Source organism: Lepisma saccharinum, chromosome 2, assembly GCF_977018435.1.
Source record: "Lepisma saccharinum chromosome 2, izLepSacc3.1, whole genome shotgun sequence".
Taxonomy (NCBI): Eukaryota; Metazoa; Arthropoda; class Insecta; order Zygentoma; family Lepismatidae; genus Lepisma; species Lepisma saccharinum.
Window position 1 is genome coordinate 168,241,052 of NC_139230.1, and position 18,536 is coordinate 168,259,587.

The 18,536-nt window shown below is 39.7% G+C and overlaps 1 protein-coding gene across 7 annotated transcripts in view; it reads right to left on the reverse strand.

The window, feature by feature from the left end:
* The window catches only part of dop (microtubule-associated serine/threonine (MAST) protein kinase dop), a 1,057,607-nt gene that overhangs the window by 115,108 nt on the left and 923,963 nt on the right, over window positions 1-18,536 (reverse strand). Inside the window, exon 1 of one of the 7 annotated variants that reach the window (XM_083117697.1) lies at window positions 716-1,289. The exons of the other annotated variants lie outside the window; for them this stretch is intronic. Within the exon in view, the coding sequence (XP_082973823.1) occupies window positions 716-799 (84 nt within the window). The 5' untranslated portion in view covers window positions 800-1,289. Of the gene's footprint in view, window positions 1-715; window positions 1,290-18,536 lie in introns of those variants that run through there. 7 annotated transcript variants of the gene reach the window in all.

Here is an 18,536-nt window from a genome sequence, read left to right on the forward strand (position 1 = left end):
AACTCTTCCGCATTCACCTTACCAGTTGCTGAAAAGGAGGGGGGGGGATTGCAATACTCACTAAGTACAGACTCCTAAAAATTCAATGACGCAATCAAAGACAGACTGGAGCAACAAAATGTCAACGGTCTCTACACACTACACTTTTCGATTAGTTTATTTGCGAACTTTCTTTTTAGTCCGCACTTTCACTTAATAACTCGGGCGCGTGTCATGCAATTTATAGTTTTGTGTATGGACTTCAGGTTGAGAAGGGTAGGAATAAAATACTCTCAATTTTCTTTCTGATCAGCCATTTTCTTACAATTTTCAAGCCCGAGGAATATATATTTTGTAATTTAGAAATAAAAAAATAAAATAATGATCATTTGAAGGCTGATTTTCCCATAAAGTGTATGAATTGCAAAGTATCCGGTTTATTCACGAAACAGAGTTAGTTCGAGTGTCGTCATGTTTAAAAATGCATACAAAGTAAGTGCTGAAGGCTCATACAATTGCAATAGCTGCATGCCTGTCCGTTTGTAAACAATGTACTCTCTACGTTGTCCTGAGTTGGAGTGCACTCTATCGGGAATAACTGGCAAATTTCAAACTACGCCTACCCAAAATGAACAATGAAACAAAACTTTGGACGAGTAACATGTTACGAGTCCTGAAATGTAATTAATTATGCATGTCTAAGTGTTGCTAATTAGTGTTAAAAATGATGCCTTACCAGACTTTTGCCATGCACCTTTATCACGTCATCTGTTCCCGGATCCGTTCCTTCCAAAAACCAGGTATTTCCTAGGAGGGTCATTCATCCAGTTGTATTCACAACACTACCATCAACATACACTAACAAAACACATCAATTGTGTACAAACAACACGGCAAAGGCCGCCACTGTCACGAAACAGCGAACACGTTGTAGTAGTATCGGAGAACCGCGGTATACAGAGCGCAACCTTCGGTGTTCACAGGCTCTACTAGCCAAGCACTTCCACCGCGAGCACGGTCGCTTCATACCGTAGTTAAGGTTTTCCTTGCCATTAGCTAGAATATGTTTTCAGGCCTATCTCTCCGTCCATAAACCAGCCTACGTAAGAACCAAAGTGCAGGATTCAGTTGTCGTTAGTTCTGCAACAGACGAAACACCGGAACTCATTCAGGTTGCAGGGTCTTTTCAGTCAGCCAAGCCGAATCCACGAGGGCTACACGACTCCTCCTTTCCTTTCCTCTGTTTCTTGATGTCTCCAGTTGCCTGCGGACATGCCGTACGTCTTTTTTTTCTTTACAAGTCCCCTCTCTTTTCCCTCCCGCTCAACAAGTCTTCTGCTATATAGCGCGTGAGAGGGGTTCATCGTTGCTTGGCGGCTGGCTGTACTCATGACTCATCGCGGGCGGTCGCCCACAGTTGAAGAGCGCAGTGTATAACCACGCCTTCTGCTATGATGATTATTGGTTCCCGCAAAGAAAGGAGTACCTTACGGAAAACGTGGAAAAAACGTGTCTACGTGCGCGTGAGGGACGGCAGATAAGAACGAAGGCATAACCTAAATCTGTTTTTTCTTCCAACTCGGCGCAAGAAAAAGTCACGGCCGTGTGAAACTCACGCAACTGTGAAAACTAAACAGTAAACTGGGCTCAACAGATAGGTTATGCACATTTGCATACAAAAAAAAAGAAAAAAAAATGAAGCCAAACGGAAACAAACAGCTCTGAAGACACACCAAGAATCTGGGTGTAAATCTTGTTTTTACTAGGAACAAGGGAAGTCAAAGACCTTCGACAAACCAGGGCTGTGCTGGTACGCTATGAGGGCACGTTGGCTCGAAGTATACATTATGAACCATGTTACAGTTTTGAATCTTGTTGCCTTTTCACTTCTGTGCGCATGCAGTTTTTTATTCGTGTTATTAACGACGTGAGCACCTTATCAAGCATACTGTAAGCTCAATTGCAAACAAACAACAGAACTCTCTCCGGTCACATTTTGAAGTCGCAGTGCATGGGAATTTGAAAACGAAAGTACTAATACAGGAGATCGCGGGTTCAAACCACCGGCATTGAATATGGCACGTTTTTCTTACTCAGTCAACGTAAATACTGGTACTGGTAAAGTACCCAGAACAAAGGTAATAATAGGCTTCCCCCACTGTCGTACTCCATTCATTTCTTACGTCTTCAACATCCACAGTTGCGGCCAACTTATCGGAAAAAGGATTAACAAGACTAGTAAGATATATCGATTTACTTTTGGCTAATCGCGACGGTGAGGATGGAATATGATGAAGGTACGCGCTCAAAAAACTCCCCATGTCCAGGCAAAGACTCGAACCCGGGAATTACGGTGGCGGAATCGAATGTCGGCCATGGAAACAGTCTAGTCGGCCATGGAAACAGTCTACTTGTAAATTCATTTATAAAAGTCTACCAAAATTACAGAACACATGTGCAGATCTAGAAACGTGGAGGTTGTTAAGGGGGTTCCGGGGGCACTGCCCCTCCTAAATTTCCACGAGCCCGCTAAATATTCTGCGTTTATATATCAACAGTGGCAGCGATTGGATGCCAAAACTGGGGGGGGGGGGGTAGTAGGATGCCCCCACTGTATATTAAAATCGCTACTATATATTAATAATATGTAGATATAACAGTATGTAATATTCATAGATATCTTACGTAATTTAGTATATATATATATATATATATATATATATATATATAGCCTATATATATATATATATCATTTATATAACATATATCATTATTTAGAGTCGCTTTTCTGAAACTTTTCGCTATTCGCGAAGATACAGATGAGTGATAATATGGGTGAAGGGACACAAAAAACACCCAGGCCGTGATTCAAACCCGCGAACCTTGGAGTCCTAGCGCGCTGTAATAACTATTCTACCACACGCACAAATTAGGCCACTCCAAACACGTCCCTGTCCGGAAATTTTAGCCACACAATTACCAGCAGCACTCATACTTACATTCTGCGGAAAAGGGTAAATTACCACTATTCTCTCACCCTCGTAATTCTGTCCCACGGCCACCACAACAGTTCAACTTTGTCGATGCTTACACTTTGACATGTATCGACTCGACAACGGGTGGCTTCTTTGTTTCAACACGGTCAAATTAGTACTTGTACTAAATTTACCATAAGTGGAAAAAAAAAAAAAAGGAGGGTTCAAAACTGATCTGAAAGTAACAGTTCAGAGGGCATTCATTGTGTTGCAGACGCACACACGAGGAAGACAACCCAATCCTCGGGCCAAGGTGAGCGAGTACCCGAGGCCAACCGGTCTAAGGGAGATGCACCGAAACAAAGTTTTAATTTTTCTTACATAAAAAGGAGGGAAGCGAACGGACGCACGAAACACCACGTCATTTCTACGCTGTCAGAATGTTTATGTCCTTACGAGCAAAGATTTACTGGAAAGCCCAACCATCGACTCCATATTTGAGGCGATTGTCATGCCATGACGATTGGTCGTCGCTTCCGACATAGGAAATACTGTAAATTTGATTTTACATTCCAGTATTTTTCCCCCAGTGAAGGTTAATCGGTAAGAGACACAAAGGGAAGTGAATAAGTGATTTCGTCAAGGCCTATCGATTAAAGTGCACACAATGGCCGAGTTTGTCTCGCGCAGTTCTTCCTTATTTTGTCTCTAGTACTGTTTGTCAGATTTCGAAACAACAATCCTGAGTCTGTTCAAACAAAATCTGTACTACTTCGAAGCATGTTGGGGTGTAAGGGGCGCTCCTTCCACGTAGTGCACCCAATAGTCAACCTCACTTTCACGTAGTACACCCTGGACTGCAGACTAACAAGGCTCTGGCGACTGGCCCCATGCCAGTATAATTTTGTTTGTGTTGTCCTGTGTTTTGTCCTTATTTGTGCTGAGTGCTCCTTTACAGCCTCAGATTTAACGAAAGTCAGAAGATTTTATGATTTTAGTTATGCAACGTTAGAGTTGTTATGTGTAACGATAAGGGGCTGGACCTCGTATAATGTGACGGGTGCAAAATAGCCTTAGTGCTGACGCACCCAAAATTTTAAAATCAAATCGAAGCATGTTGTTCAATACAAGCGCGCGCATGTGAATGCTTTCTATGCAAACAATGCTGAAACAGCGCCCCGATACCAAGCCAAATTAAAATTCAAGTGGAAACCATTGTACATTCACCAGCAATAAAAATGGGACAATTTTATATCCTTAAAAACCCACTTCCCTGCATGGAGTTATGCGTATTGCCTAACTCCGCGGCGATAGCCGAAGTTGCTGTTGAAGTTGGCTTATCGCCGTAGCGTTAGGTAACACACAACAGATTGCAGGAAAACGGATATTTCAGGATCTAGGTGTCCCATTTTTAGTGCCGGTGACTGTACATACGATGAAATACCATTTTACTGCCATCCCGACTTAAATTTTTATCACCATTACTTGGATGAATATTCTTTCTTTTTCTGTAACTTGAACACGCTTCAAAGGTCCAAAAAATTCCAACCCACGTACAATAACCTTCATATTATCGCCTCGGTGGCAGCCTCACTATAGCTTTCCACGGAAAGTTCTAGGTTCGAGTCCCGGCTGCTTGGGTTTCTTTCAGTGTGTCCCATCATCAATTGCATCAATTGTCACCGTCGCGATTAGGCAAAAGTGGCAGAAAATGGACGCAAAATTAGGAAAATGAAATATACAAATACAAATATAAAAGCATATTCATTGCCAGTTGTCCAAACTGGGCGAAAGATCTATATATACAATATAGTATATATACTTACACTAAATAACAATATGGACACAATAAAAATAATCGTACTGGCTATTTCTTCCACTTGTTTCTTCAAAAAATTGACTTTTAGGGTAGTAGGATATTATCCCTCAGAAGCAGAGTACTATGAAGGGGCTGTCACATTTAGGGTTTACCCCCTTTTCAACAAACTACTGAAATATGAGCCTTGTTTGGATTCATTCGAACCTAGGACCTTAATAGCAATGCACAATATATCAATATTTATAGCACACAACGATCAAGGTCTTCTATATCCACAATACTGTTTTTTGAGTATCTTGGCTACGACATGCCACTGACTTAACACGATCTTGTCCTTCGTTGATGCAATTTCCTGCCATTTCCTTGGAGGGAACCTTGCGGCAAGGGGAGAAAGTTGATAAGAAAAAGACTGATCTTGTCGTTTACTAAATGATTAGAAGTTTCCTCCCCTTTCCCGTCCCTGTACAAGAAATTGCACAGACGACGATCCGAACGAGCAAACCAAGAAATGCTTTCCTATTTGCACAATTCCTCTGCCAATATTTGCATTTGCGGTTTCCAGGAAAACTGAAAAGATGGCTGAACGCGACGAACCACTCAAGACACGCAGTTCCCCCACAACGCTGACATTGGTTCGCTTCCGATTCTCTCTGCCAGTGACGTCATTCCCGGTGTACAAGAACACTCATCGCTTTGTGGATTGAACAACGAATCCTTATTACGGCAACGAATTTAGGAATTGCCTAACAGGTAATTTTTTTTACGTAACACGCGCTCACTTTGAATACGCACAAACATGTGATGTCAAACAACGACAATATGACGACTTATCGGTAATTTTTGTTACAGTACCACAAATTTACAAAATCCCCCCTACTTTAGCACATCAATTTTATAAAGCACCGTCATCCCACACAGCCCACTGTCTCATTTATATTTGAATGATGTCTCAATGTCCCTTCATACATAACATACATCTAATTGCATTGTATATGTGGAATGTTTGCATCGACTTAAGACGTTCATGTTTCAACAAGAAGTTAATTTTATTTCAAATATATATATATATATCGAAGTGAAAATACACTGAAAACCTTATTTTCTGGACAACATATCTTGTATCGGAGCTAGAATTTGGGGGGGGGGGAATACTTCTGACGATTACCAGCGCTCTCTTGGAATGAGCTTCTAAATTAGGGAAGCTTCAGTGTTATCATTTTTTCTCACTTTAAATGCAGTTATCACAATGTTTCTTGCTTCAACAGTCACATGTAACATTTCGTTTCATTTGAGTTATTTATCGTCACTTTTCTTCCGATTTTGGCTAATCGTAACGATGAGAATGAGTAATTCATGAAATTGATGAAGAGACGCTCACAATGTACAGTCGTGGAAAGCAATTCTTCCCAAACAAGACTATTTCTTTCCATGACGGTACACCCAGCTCGGATTTCGAATCCGGGACTTCTGGCGTCGTAGCGCACTGTGCTAACCACTCCGCCACGGAGAGCGGCTGACATGTTAGAAAAAAACAACAACCCTACTTGTACAGTCTGAAACAAAAGTAGTTCCTAATGTCAGCATATAAAGTTGTACACATTGGATTGCATACAATATAAGAATAAACCTCTCGGTGACTACAAAACAAATAAGAAAATATAAAGTTTTTCAGTGTGAATTGCACCCTCCATGAAAGCATATAGGGGTGTGTATAGATAAGGCACAACACATTGCCGATTTCGATCATAGTGAAGGTGATGTGCTCATCCAACGAACTATTGAAATATGAGCCTCGATTAGATTAACAATGCACAATGTATCAAAACCTATTCAACACAATGTTCACGGCCCCTTCATTGAAGGTTTCGAGTTCGATTCCTAGCCAGGAAGTGACGCAAAATAGGAAAATACAAAGGAAAAATATAGAAAATGACCAACATCCGACTCTGTATGCCAAGCCAACCGTAGCGGCAGTCGGGCATGTCACAAGGAAGCAATCTGTGGAGCTAATTGATTATTACTTGCTAATTACAGGCATCTCTAATCCCATTTCATTCCGTACGTGCGTGATATAGCAAGGACATAATCATATATTCCACCCCATATTGGTCTTTTCTTTCAGCATGCATGCACTCACATTTGATAAGCCAAAGCCATCTGGCTGACAACGTTGGAAACATATTATGCCCACACAGCAGCCCATGTGAGCGATAAACTTGATGCTTCTTTCAAATATTTTTTTTGGAGGACTTATCTTTGTTAGACTTTAGGACAAATATCGCTGAGTATTTACAACTAGCAGAGTTTAGATTCGTAAATCTGTGCATTGTAACATTAATTTAATTTATTTAGACGGTTTTCACTGCACATTCAAACGAGAGTTAAGATATCCCAACAAAGGGAGAAGGATGTTATTTGTAAAGCAAACCCGGTAGAGTTGTATAAAAATTTTTCATGGATCATAATGCCACCAACGTAACGTTAGCAGATGTTTCAATTCAGTCGGTGCAGTTCTTTCTTTTAAATCCCTGTTGCGGCCATTTCTGTCCAAAAATTCACAGCTGTATGTATCATTATAATCGTACTTCAGTAATTTTGAATAGCTTGTTGAAACTTGTCAGGAGAAAATGATGACCAAAAACTTGTAGTTTGTTGAAATAATTTAAACTCCCGTGTCTATTTTTTTTTTTTTTTTTTTTGTTTCTTTACTTAGGATGCCTCATATAAGCGAAACAATTTCGTGCCATTTTGAAAGTTCACGCAGTGGAACATTGTAGCCAACATAGAACACGCGGATGCACTGACGTACGCAGACGGGGGCTGATGGGGCTACAGCCCCCTCCGAAATTGAGAAAATCGACATTTTCAAATAAAAGCAGTTAAAGAACTCGAGGGAAACCAAAGTGGCAAATGCAAATCCGCTTAAAATGACCCCAGATAACCATTTTTGATAGTGTAAAGTTCTAAATATAGAAAATATTTTGTTGTGTATGCTATGCCGCCCCCTAGAGTGCAGGTATGTAGCATCCAGCTCCCCCTGAAAAAAATCCTGTGTAAGCCAGTGCGTGAATGCGCTATCAATATTCTTAAATATGCATCAAGACTTCATTAGTCAATGCTTGGTTTCATTTACATGCAAAAGATATATCAGTACTATCTAGAGTAGGGGATCAATATTCTAAACAGGAAAAGGGAAAATGTAAACACTCAACATAAAAGCATGAGGGTGTGGCCGTACATCAACGGTGTCATTTATGTTGGTGGCCCGTATCCAAGCAACCGATCATGATGCCATGTGTGCTAATGGCCTTGTTTATAATGAAAATTAAACCTATCAAGACAGGGCACAGGTTACTGATAACACAGCACAATGATAAATAGGTGATGTAGACCTAACACCGAACCTTGTAACTATTATCAGGATAGAAGCAATTAGATAATGTATTATGTAATGTTTAGGTTCGCGCGGCGGTCATCATGACAACAATTTAATTGCATTAACGACGAAATGTTTTGTCTTACTCTAGTGGTTTTTAAAAAGGGGGTGGCTATCCCTCGAACTTTAGAAACTGATGTCGTCGATCAACTAATTATCATGTTGTAAAGTATTATTCTTATAGTACGAGTGTTGTAAGGCAAAACTGCAATGGAAAAAGTAACTTTGCGAGTGTGTAAGGAAAACATACTAGGTAGAAGCGAAAAAAAAAGTTTCCACCACAAAAATTAAATTGTACAGCCACGAACACTTCCACATACCGATAATTATAGGTACCGCCTGACAAACTTATTAATTTAATATAACTGTTCTGAACTATACCGAGCTTTTATTTCCATCACCCAAATATAATACTGATACCCGGGAATCAGATTATAATCCGATAATTATTGGATCGAGAATTCTGGTTTCGCACCACCGGATTCTGCATCTCATTTATTGGATCGAGGATTTCGAATTCGGATCACCAGAATCTGGATTCGGATTATGGGATCCAGAATTACGGATTCGGATCACCGGATTCTGAATTCGGGTAATTTTGAATTCGAACATCTATCCCTAGTTTGAAGTAAGTCTGGGTAAGACGTTATTGTTGAAGAATTCTCAAATAATGCATTTCCACAGCTACAATAAAAGTAACCGAAGGAATCTTGGGAATAATATATATGTGGTTATATAATTTTATAGAAGACTTTTGCAGTGGGTGTCCACACATACATATACGCTGAAAAATTTCTAAAACTTTTTTTAAAACATCAACCTATTTAAAACTTTCGTTAACTGTTTGGAGCCTCATACATGCGTTAGCCTGGGGTTTGTTAAGTGCTGTGTCCTTGGTACGTGTATTCCTCAACATGTCTGTCTCTGTATTTCTATTATCACTCACTGCCCCTTCTCTTCCAATTCTCCATTCTCTTCCTTTCTTTACGTTTCCTGTTACTTACACGATTCTCATCTTGGCTAGCTTCCTTTTGCTTCCAACAAGTCATCCGATACCCCTTCTCAGATTACACCATTAATATTGATCTGCAACTACAGTTTCCTTGCCAGCGTATCGCTATTTGTCGTGTGAAAATTCAAGAATATTGTCTGCCATTACCGGCAACTGTCCAAGCCGCCCCCCCACCCCCCAAGCAGTAAGACGTGTGAAAAGTAAGCAAGGAAATGTGAATTAAGCGCAAACACTTATTACGTGTTATCTATTTTGATATGACCTGCTTTAGTCAATGTGTTTCAGATAGCAGATAGGTAATTCAGAAAGCTCTACTTATCTGCACTTATCGTTTGATAGATTAGACCATAAGCGTTATGGTGTTCACGGTGATTTTTTTGCACTTGTCGTGAATTGCATGGACTAACTCAACGTGAAAATATGGCTTTGGGATAAAATTTTCTCAGAATGACAATAATGTATTGTCGTGCAAAACCTTAGTGAGTCCTGCAATATTTTTCTACTCCCCTCCCCCTCTCTCTGCCAGCCATTCTGGCTGCCGTCTCCCAGATTTGTGTTTAAAACTACTAACAATGTTCGCGTTAGACAATCAGAGGAGTGATAATATTGAGAGAACAATACTTCAACTGAGAATTTGAAATTAAAGATTCTAAATGATCTGGCAATTAGCGAATCGCTCTTTAGAGATTGGGGACATGTGCTCGTACTTGGGCAGTGTATTTGTGATTGATTGATTGAAATTTAAAATGTGGGTTCGTCCGCACTTACGCTATTTGCACCCGTCACATTATGCGGGACCAAGCCCCATACCATAAATAAAATCAACACGTGTTTCAGAAGACAACAATCGCCTTAACCCCTAAACTGGGGCTGTAAACGGACACTCAGCACATACGCGATGGACAAAACACAGGACAACACTCAATCCTACAGGAGATTATGGCCACAGGTCCAGACGCCAGAGCCTCGTTGGCCGGCAAGACTGCAGTTACCAGGCCGTACTACGTGGAAGTGAGATTCACTCTTGGGTGCCTTCCCTGCACCCCGTGTGCGTTAGCTTTGTTCCTTCAGATCAATGTCCCATGCCCTAATCATACTCACAGTCTCTTGTCTAGTTTCTGCACAATAGACAACTTTTCAGCGTGGTAATTCGTCCAGACCTGCTGTTGTGAGTGTTCAAACTACAACCACAATGCTGTTTAGCAGTAATTATCAGCGTGTAGTTGAAATGAGCAGTCATAACACTCAAACATTGTTTCCCTGTGTGTTAATGACAAGAGTGAATGTATGTGGAATGCGGTGCTGTATAATTTTAAGGTAGTTATACTAGTTTAATTTGTCCAGAACACCGCCAGGGTAACATTTGTAGCATATATTTCGCCTTAGTAACGAGCATTTCAATGTAAAAACATCTGGTATTGAAGTAAGACTAAGCTTTCCTGGCGACGAAAAACGAAAAGATTCTCTCGGGCTATCGACCAGGTGAGTTGTGGAAATGATTCCAAGCGTTCGAGAGCTAACGTCACTCTCATTTGCAGGGTAGAGTGACGTTAGCTCTCGAAAACTGGAATCATTTCCACAACTCACCTGGTCGATAGCCCGAGAGAATCTTTTCATCTGGTATTGACTAAACCAATATTAAAGCAACCGAAGTATAACAGGTGATCTTTATACATTGCTGTGTGGATCTTCAACGGTGAACAAGCCTGCAGCATGTGGTGTATATATTAGTATTTCCTTGTAAAGATGCAATAATTGTGCTACATTCTAATGCAGAATCCGGTGTTTTGAATCCAGAATTCTCGATCCGACAACCCAAATACAGAATTCGGAATCCTCCATCTGATAATCCGAGCCCAGAATCTTCATTATCCAAATTCAGATCCTACAACGAGGCTAGAGCATGAAATTTTGCCTATCGTGATAACAACTCAAGATAGGAGAAAGAGTATACGATAGATTGATTGATTAATTTGGTGTTTTAAGTCCACTTTATGCACAGTGAGGCTAATCCGGACTGGACCTACAGTTTAAAGTGGGATCCGAACCACTATGTGCTTCCACCGGGTTCGAACCCGGGACCCCTTGATTACAAGGCAATGACGCTACCACTACGCCATCGGGGAGGCCCAATATACGATATTCGAGAACGTACGCAAACTACATAAATATATTTAAGAACGTTTGATAGAAACATTTTCCGTACACTAATTTTTGGGGGTGGGGTGGAGCACAATGCTCATTGCGCACTACACATACATGTTAAAATTACAGTAAATTACTCTACCCTTAACAAGAGAAGAATAATTTTCCATTATCTCCCCATAGCTCGTTTCCTTTACAGGAAATTTTAGAACGAAACTTTCGGCACTGCGCCAAAACAGATGCTAAAATATTGTTCCGTTCTTCCCACAAAGTGGATTTGTTTTCTAATGAACTCGTTTCTCGTTAGGGTTGCTAACTAAGTTTTTATTTTTCATTTGGTTGAACTTACCAAATTTGGACAACAGAAGTAAGTTGTTTCTTTATTTCTCTACCGACCGCCACGCCCGTCACCGTGGTCTAGAGGTTAGCGTTATGTGTTCAAGATTTCTGGGTAAGGCTGTTTGTTCTCTCAAAATTCATTATCATCATCTTTCTACAAAGGTACAACAGGAATATTAAAAATAAATTTAAATCTTCTTCAGTGGAATTCTATTTCGGTCTGCGATAGATAACATAGGCAAACTTTTAAGTCCACTCTGTACTCAGATAGGACCTACAGCTTCAGGTTGGATCCGAACCACTGTGCATCGTACCCGGGACCCTTTGATTACAGGACGATCGCGTTACCACTACGCGATGCTTGATCATCAACTTCATCAAATCATCATTCATCCTCATCGTCGCGATTGACGATGTAAGAAGAGAAAATAAGAATAATATGTATGGGGGTGGTGAAAAACTTTATTAAGAAAAAATGCCTTGATGCCCTCTATGCTCTGTGAATGTTTATCGATGTTTTACGTTTATATTTTGTATGTGTATCTGACTGATTTGGTTTATTCGAACCCGGGACCTCTGGCGTGGTAACGTGCTGTGCTAACTACTCCGCCACGGAGGCTGGCTGTACGTATATCTAACGGTGAATTTCCAACACTGAAAAACTGCAATTTAAAGTTACAAGTTTGCAACACTACTGGAGGCAGTGATTTCCTTCGCAGTGTGCAAATACAATTAAAAGCAAGGGATGGCTGTGCGCTCTTCAAGGACACCCACAGATGAGATTATTCGAGTTGGGAAGTCTCATAAGTGAGTTCAGCGTCCAGGGACAAGATACAGGCTGCCTGTCGAGTCGGGTTTACTCGATTTTCACTAACGAAGGGAACGCGGCCAAGTAACACAACACTCATGTATTTTAAATCCTTTTGGTTTGGTTTGATTTATAGAAAATGAAATAAATAATTATAACGAAACAAGGAAAAGGCGGGTACTTTAGTATTATACGGACTACCTCATTTCAGACCGTCTGCTTTTACAATATATAAATCATACAATTAGCCCTTTGTTGGTACTTTAATACATAACCTAACCTAACCAGTAAACAGACGGTCTGAAATGAGGTAGTCGGTATAACACTAAAGTACCAAAAGGCGTGACAAGGGAGTTTACATATTACAAACAGGACAGGAGGTTGAATGGTTCGAAAGTTTAAGCGAACTGCATACAAAACTGACACTTGTCAAACGTCAGATTATAACAGTTGAAATATGACGCCACATCACGTGTGTACAGCCGCAAAATTGATCTGACGTTTGCTAAATTTTGCGGTGGCTCCCTTTCTTTTATATATTAGGGATGCTGCGATATGTGACTTCCGTCGAAATGTATGCAACACTGGTGTTAAATTTCCCATGTAAAATTGAAATGTGTAGAATGCTAACGATAAAAATATTAACAAAAAATAACAGGAAACTATGAAATTTTATTTTAAAACAACGTGTACAATTTGCTTAATTACTTGCATAAAACATGACAGAATTGTGGAAAGTAGATGAGGAATACGCTAAGGCCGGTCGCTATTTAATATTCACAATTTATTTGCACGTACTTAGAACTCATTTGCATAATTTAGAATAAATGTGCACATTAAATAGCGACCGGCCTTAGCGTATTCCTCATCTACTGTGGAAGAATGTTTGAAAACTTTTTAAGATATATGAACGAAAATTATTATTAGCGTTACAGATTTATAAACATTATTACTAATAATTCGGCTTTATCCGCGTAATTTCCTAACTGCCTACTTAGTTCTTATAGTTACTATTGTGCCATTCTCATATGACTAACTTTTCAGTGGCGTTGTAGCACACCGGTAGCTTCTTACCTTCCGATTTATAATGTCATTAACTGCCGATACCACTTTTTCTAAAATACACTTCTGTCTTTCCCGTGTACAAAATATTTTACTTATTTCTATTTTAGTTCTGTTGTCACTACAAACTTAATTTATTAGGTTTACCGTTATGGGTATATGCCTTTAAAATGGGCCTTCAAACATAAAACCTCTGATTTCATACCTAATTGCGCTCGCGATCGTCACTGAGTGAAACTAATGTAACCTCATTCATGAACTAGTTGCTATTTCTTGTAATTTTGCACGGTTTTAGATAAATCTAGGCGAGTGATTAGCAAATCCTCCACAACCAGCTACGAAGTCAGATATTCCAGGTTCGAACCCTGGTTAAGGCAGCGGACGTTGCCTTACTTCTTCTAGGTCCACTTTTGTGCTCAGGTAGGCTAATCGAGACTGGGACTTACAGTTTAAAGTGGGGTCCGAATAACTGTTGTTTATTCACCGAGGTTCAAACCTGGGAGCCCTTGCTTACAAGCCAACAACATTACCAGTAAGACATCGATTACTGAATGCATCACCAAAGTGAAAAGTCACGTGAAATAACCGAAATATAACGATGGAAAGAAAAATGACACGCAGCCACAAATTGATTGATTGATTTGGTTTATTTACTTCGCATTTCTGCCACTTTTGTCTACTCGCGAAGATGGGGATGAGTGATGACATGATTGACAATGATGAATGAACACTCGCAAACACCCATGCCCAGACCGGGATTCGAACCCGGGACCCCTGGCGTCATAGCGCACGCAGCCACAAATAGAGCTTAACCAGAATTAGAATCCGGTATCCCTGGGTGGCTCATGCAGTAAACCGTACAAGAATATCTAGTGTAAATACTACGAAAACAACCAACGCTATAAATTATAACGATAAAAAGAGCACTGCGAACCCACAATGCCTGGATTTGATTCTAATCGGTATGAAAAATGCCAATCAGCATATTTTCCAGAGTACTTTGCACGTAAAAATCACGAAACTCCGTTAAGTTCGTTGCACCATAGCATGACTGCTAGGTATACGTTTGATAGCCGCAAATCTGTGAAGGAAGAGGAGGGCTTAAGAAGAAAGAAACTTCCGCCAATATCCGATAGAAAGTGTTAGCGTGCACGCAATGTTCCCAGTATGGGTGTAAAGAGAACTTCCCAGCTACTTCCTATGACTCCAGGGTCTTACAACGAACTGCCAACCATCCGACATTCCCAGATGCAAATCGAGCTGCCGCCCTAGACACCGCGTGCGTGGAGTTCCTTGTTGCCTCGGGAAGAATGTCCCTCCTCCTCTACGCATCAGTCACGCACGCATATTTTAGCATGCTGCACTGTATGGTAAACTTAGTACCGATTTCCGGCTTCATTGCCTCAATTTATGTTCAATTTCCAAGCAATACGTTGCGAATTAACATTTGTTGTTCGAGTGCTGTCAAATGAATCCTCTGATGGCGTAATCATGAGGCCCCTGGTCGGATTCCCGGTGGGGGATATTTCACTGGACCTATAGCCTGAGCCAGCCAAGCTGTTTCCGAAAATCCAATATGATATTACAAATTCTAAATTACATCGGTTTCGAATTCATTTTAGAGCAGTCACGTAAATTTTCGTGTGAGGGGCGCAAAATAGTCGCATGTGCTTACCAGCACCGTAGTTAAATATTTTGGCGGCCGTTGGCAGGATTTGCACCCCTCCCGCCGACTCACTGTGTGTCCTTCGATATTTTATTTTTATGCCACGATTTGTAATTTTTACATCCTACAAATACGAAATGAGGAAACAAAAAAATCATTAAAAAATAATATAGGATATAATTTTAAAATTCGTAGTTTGTATTTCTGATTTTTAAAAAAAGTTTAGTATATTTAAGAATGTTTCATTTGTGCCTTAGTATGTTGAGAAAGTTTTTAAAAACTTACTATTATTACTATTTTGGGAAGTGTAAATTTCTTCGTCGCATATTCTGACTTAATGTTTTGTTTTTTTAATACGAAAAAAGCTTTGAATGGCGCCTTCTATGCATGGAACCCCACGCTTCAGGCCTCTTCCCTACCCCTCGCTACAGGCCTGGAGCTTATGCACTCATGCATTTATTCAAACATATTTTTCAAGAACATCAAGGGGGAACTTTCATATAGGATGATTTCACTGTTTTCTAGATATCTGTAATTGATTGATTTGGTTCATTTTACCTATCTTTCCTGCCACTCTTGGCTAACCGCGAAGATGATGAGTGAAGATTTAATGAAAGGACACTCACAAGGAACACCCATGCCCAGGTATAGATGTTCGAACCCGGGACCCCTGGTGTCGTAGTGTGATGTGCTAACCACTTCGCAGCGAAGGTCGGCTGGATATCGGTAATAATTTACTGGCACTGTTAGCCTGTAGACTCTTATAACAGGGTGGCCACTCTAGGACCACCATTAAATTCAAGTATAATTCCCGCTTTTCAAGGAGAACGTCCCAAAAATTCAAGGCTATAAGCAGATGTTTTCTGTATTTCAACCTTACGAATTACCGCCTCTCACCCCCCCCCCCCACAAATACAGTACATTAACAATATAAAGGGTCCTTGTGATTCCAATGTATACAAAAATTCTGATTCAATTAAACGGTATATATGTATATATACATACATACATACACACACACACACACACACACACACACATATATATATATATATATATATATATATATATATATAATTAATTTACGGTGCTGAGTTTACATTTGCCATTTCACATACTCAGACTCGAAATGCATCTACAAACAAATATTACAGGAGATGCTAATTTACGAAAATGTCAATTGTATAAGAATTTCAAACTCAAATTTAGCTAATCAAATTGAAGATATCTTATCTTGCAATATTCTGCAAAGGACACTAACGAAGCAAACAGATTGAGAGAATTTTGATTTATTTTTCACGCAGCTTTCTTTTCTTTCCCTTCCTCGATAAAAATATGAGCTAAACTGTCAAACATTTACCTCAGGGCATTTATAAATAAACTTAATGTGATTTGGATTAAGAAAAGTTGAAATTTTTCACGCATAATTCCCGGAATTCAAGGAATTCCCGGTGAGTAGCCATCCTGTATAAGCATATATAGAATATGATTTTTGTGTTTGCGAAGAGTGAACATGATGGCGCACCTAAATATAAAAATTAATAAAAATTCTGATACTGCACACGCTATTCTCCTCACATCCCTATAAAGAGAGAGGGTCACTTCGCAGCCATTAAAGATAACGACATGAGCATAAATATCATCGTATCCTATTATCTCGTTAAGATAAAATATGCTTTTGTGCTCTCGCAAGAAAATGAAATAAATGTCAGTCTTTACCCACAAGGTAACCCGATATAAATTTTCTCCTTGAATCGGCTACTAAAAATTTCATCGCTTGCATCAGTACCTCAGATCCTCAACTACTTCCGGAAGGTCACCACAAATTTTACATTATTGATTCCATGTCAAACCACGCCCACTTCTCGACGGGGATAATGGTCCCGTCCAGCATTTTTGCGGTTTTAGCGTGATTTACGGTGCATTAAGTTTAATGGCCATTTAAAGGTATCCAAACAGCTTGGTTTCGCCGCCAAAGTAGTTGTTCTGCCGGATGATTTGGAAACGTTGTTTTCTTTTCAGATAATAGGGAGGATTTTTCATCCTTAGGACTGGAAGGAAAAGGAATAGCGGAGGCAACTGTGTTGGACACGGTCCCGGAAAAGAGAAATTGGAACTTTGCGCGTAAATCTGAAAAATCTTTATTATGATATGGTGGGAGTCTTATCTTGTTACGCCCTCACATAATTTGCAAAATTCAATGTTTAATATGTTAATTTTAAAAATAAATACTTGTGTCATAGTATGACGTCATAATTTGTTTGACGCAATCTGTTCCAATGGTTATTGACTAACCTTAAAATTTCAGTTTGGGTTGCTAGGTGATGTGATTTATTGATTTTATGGTTGATGTATGTTGACTTTGTTAGTGTAATCAAGCAAGATTTTGAAAGTTAATACAACTTTACTTTGAACTAGAATTTTATTTTGTGAGTGCAGATTGTGGTAAATAATATCAGCGGTAGTTTATGAAGTCCTGACTGTGTAAGTTCATGATAAGCCACTTTTGAGGTGGCCTCATAGTAGGGTGGAACGTCTTGTGTTCTCCGAAAAGAAGTAATAGTAAGTTTATTTAGAGTGAGAAGACGGGGAACGTAACAATCTTCAGCTACTTTATTTGCCAATATTCTATCCAGGGTTATCTATGCACTGTTGTGAGAGAGTGCGTGTAGCTTCTGTGCTTCCATTGCATTAATGACTTCATATCACATTACTTTTCTTTCCAACACTTCACATTTCCCTGGCAATAGGAAAACGAAGGTCATGTGTAGACATTGACACGATCAGGACTGATTATGTAAAACGAAGGGTCAAAGTAAAATTACAATAATCCATGTGGAGAACCGTCAGCAGTTGAGCACCAGTCCAATGGCATCATATGTTAATTTAAAATATATCTAAGTCCACTTTACATAGTTAAGTATTGGCAAACACTCTTTTGTGATTAATGATTAGGCATTCCTTGCTTAGAATTTTCGTTTACTTTATATATTATAATTTTTATGTATGAAGTAAAAGGAAAAAAGTAAAGTTGTCTGGAGTGCACTGCACTATGTCATGAGATCACGCGGAGGAAATTCTCGATCTCACCCATAGTGGGGATTGTGTGTTCAGCACCATGTTCCAGATACCAATTGATTAGAAGCCGGATTAGTGTTGCTTATTCAGCGGAACTGACGCGAAATTTTCCACAGGCACCAACATCTAAGAGTAGCATTAAAATAAAAGTAATGAACAAGATAATTCACGCTGCCACTTAAATAGATTCCATTTTCTTTACAGAAAGTGGATATCA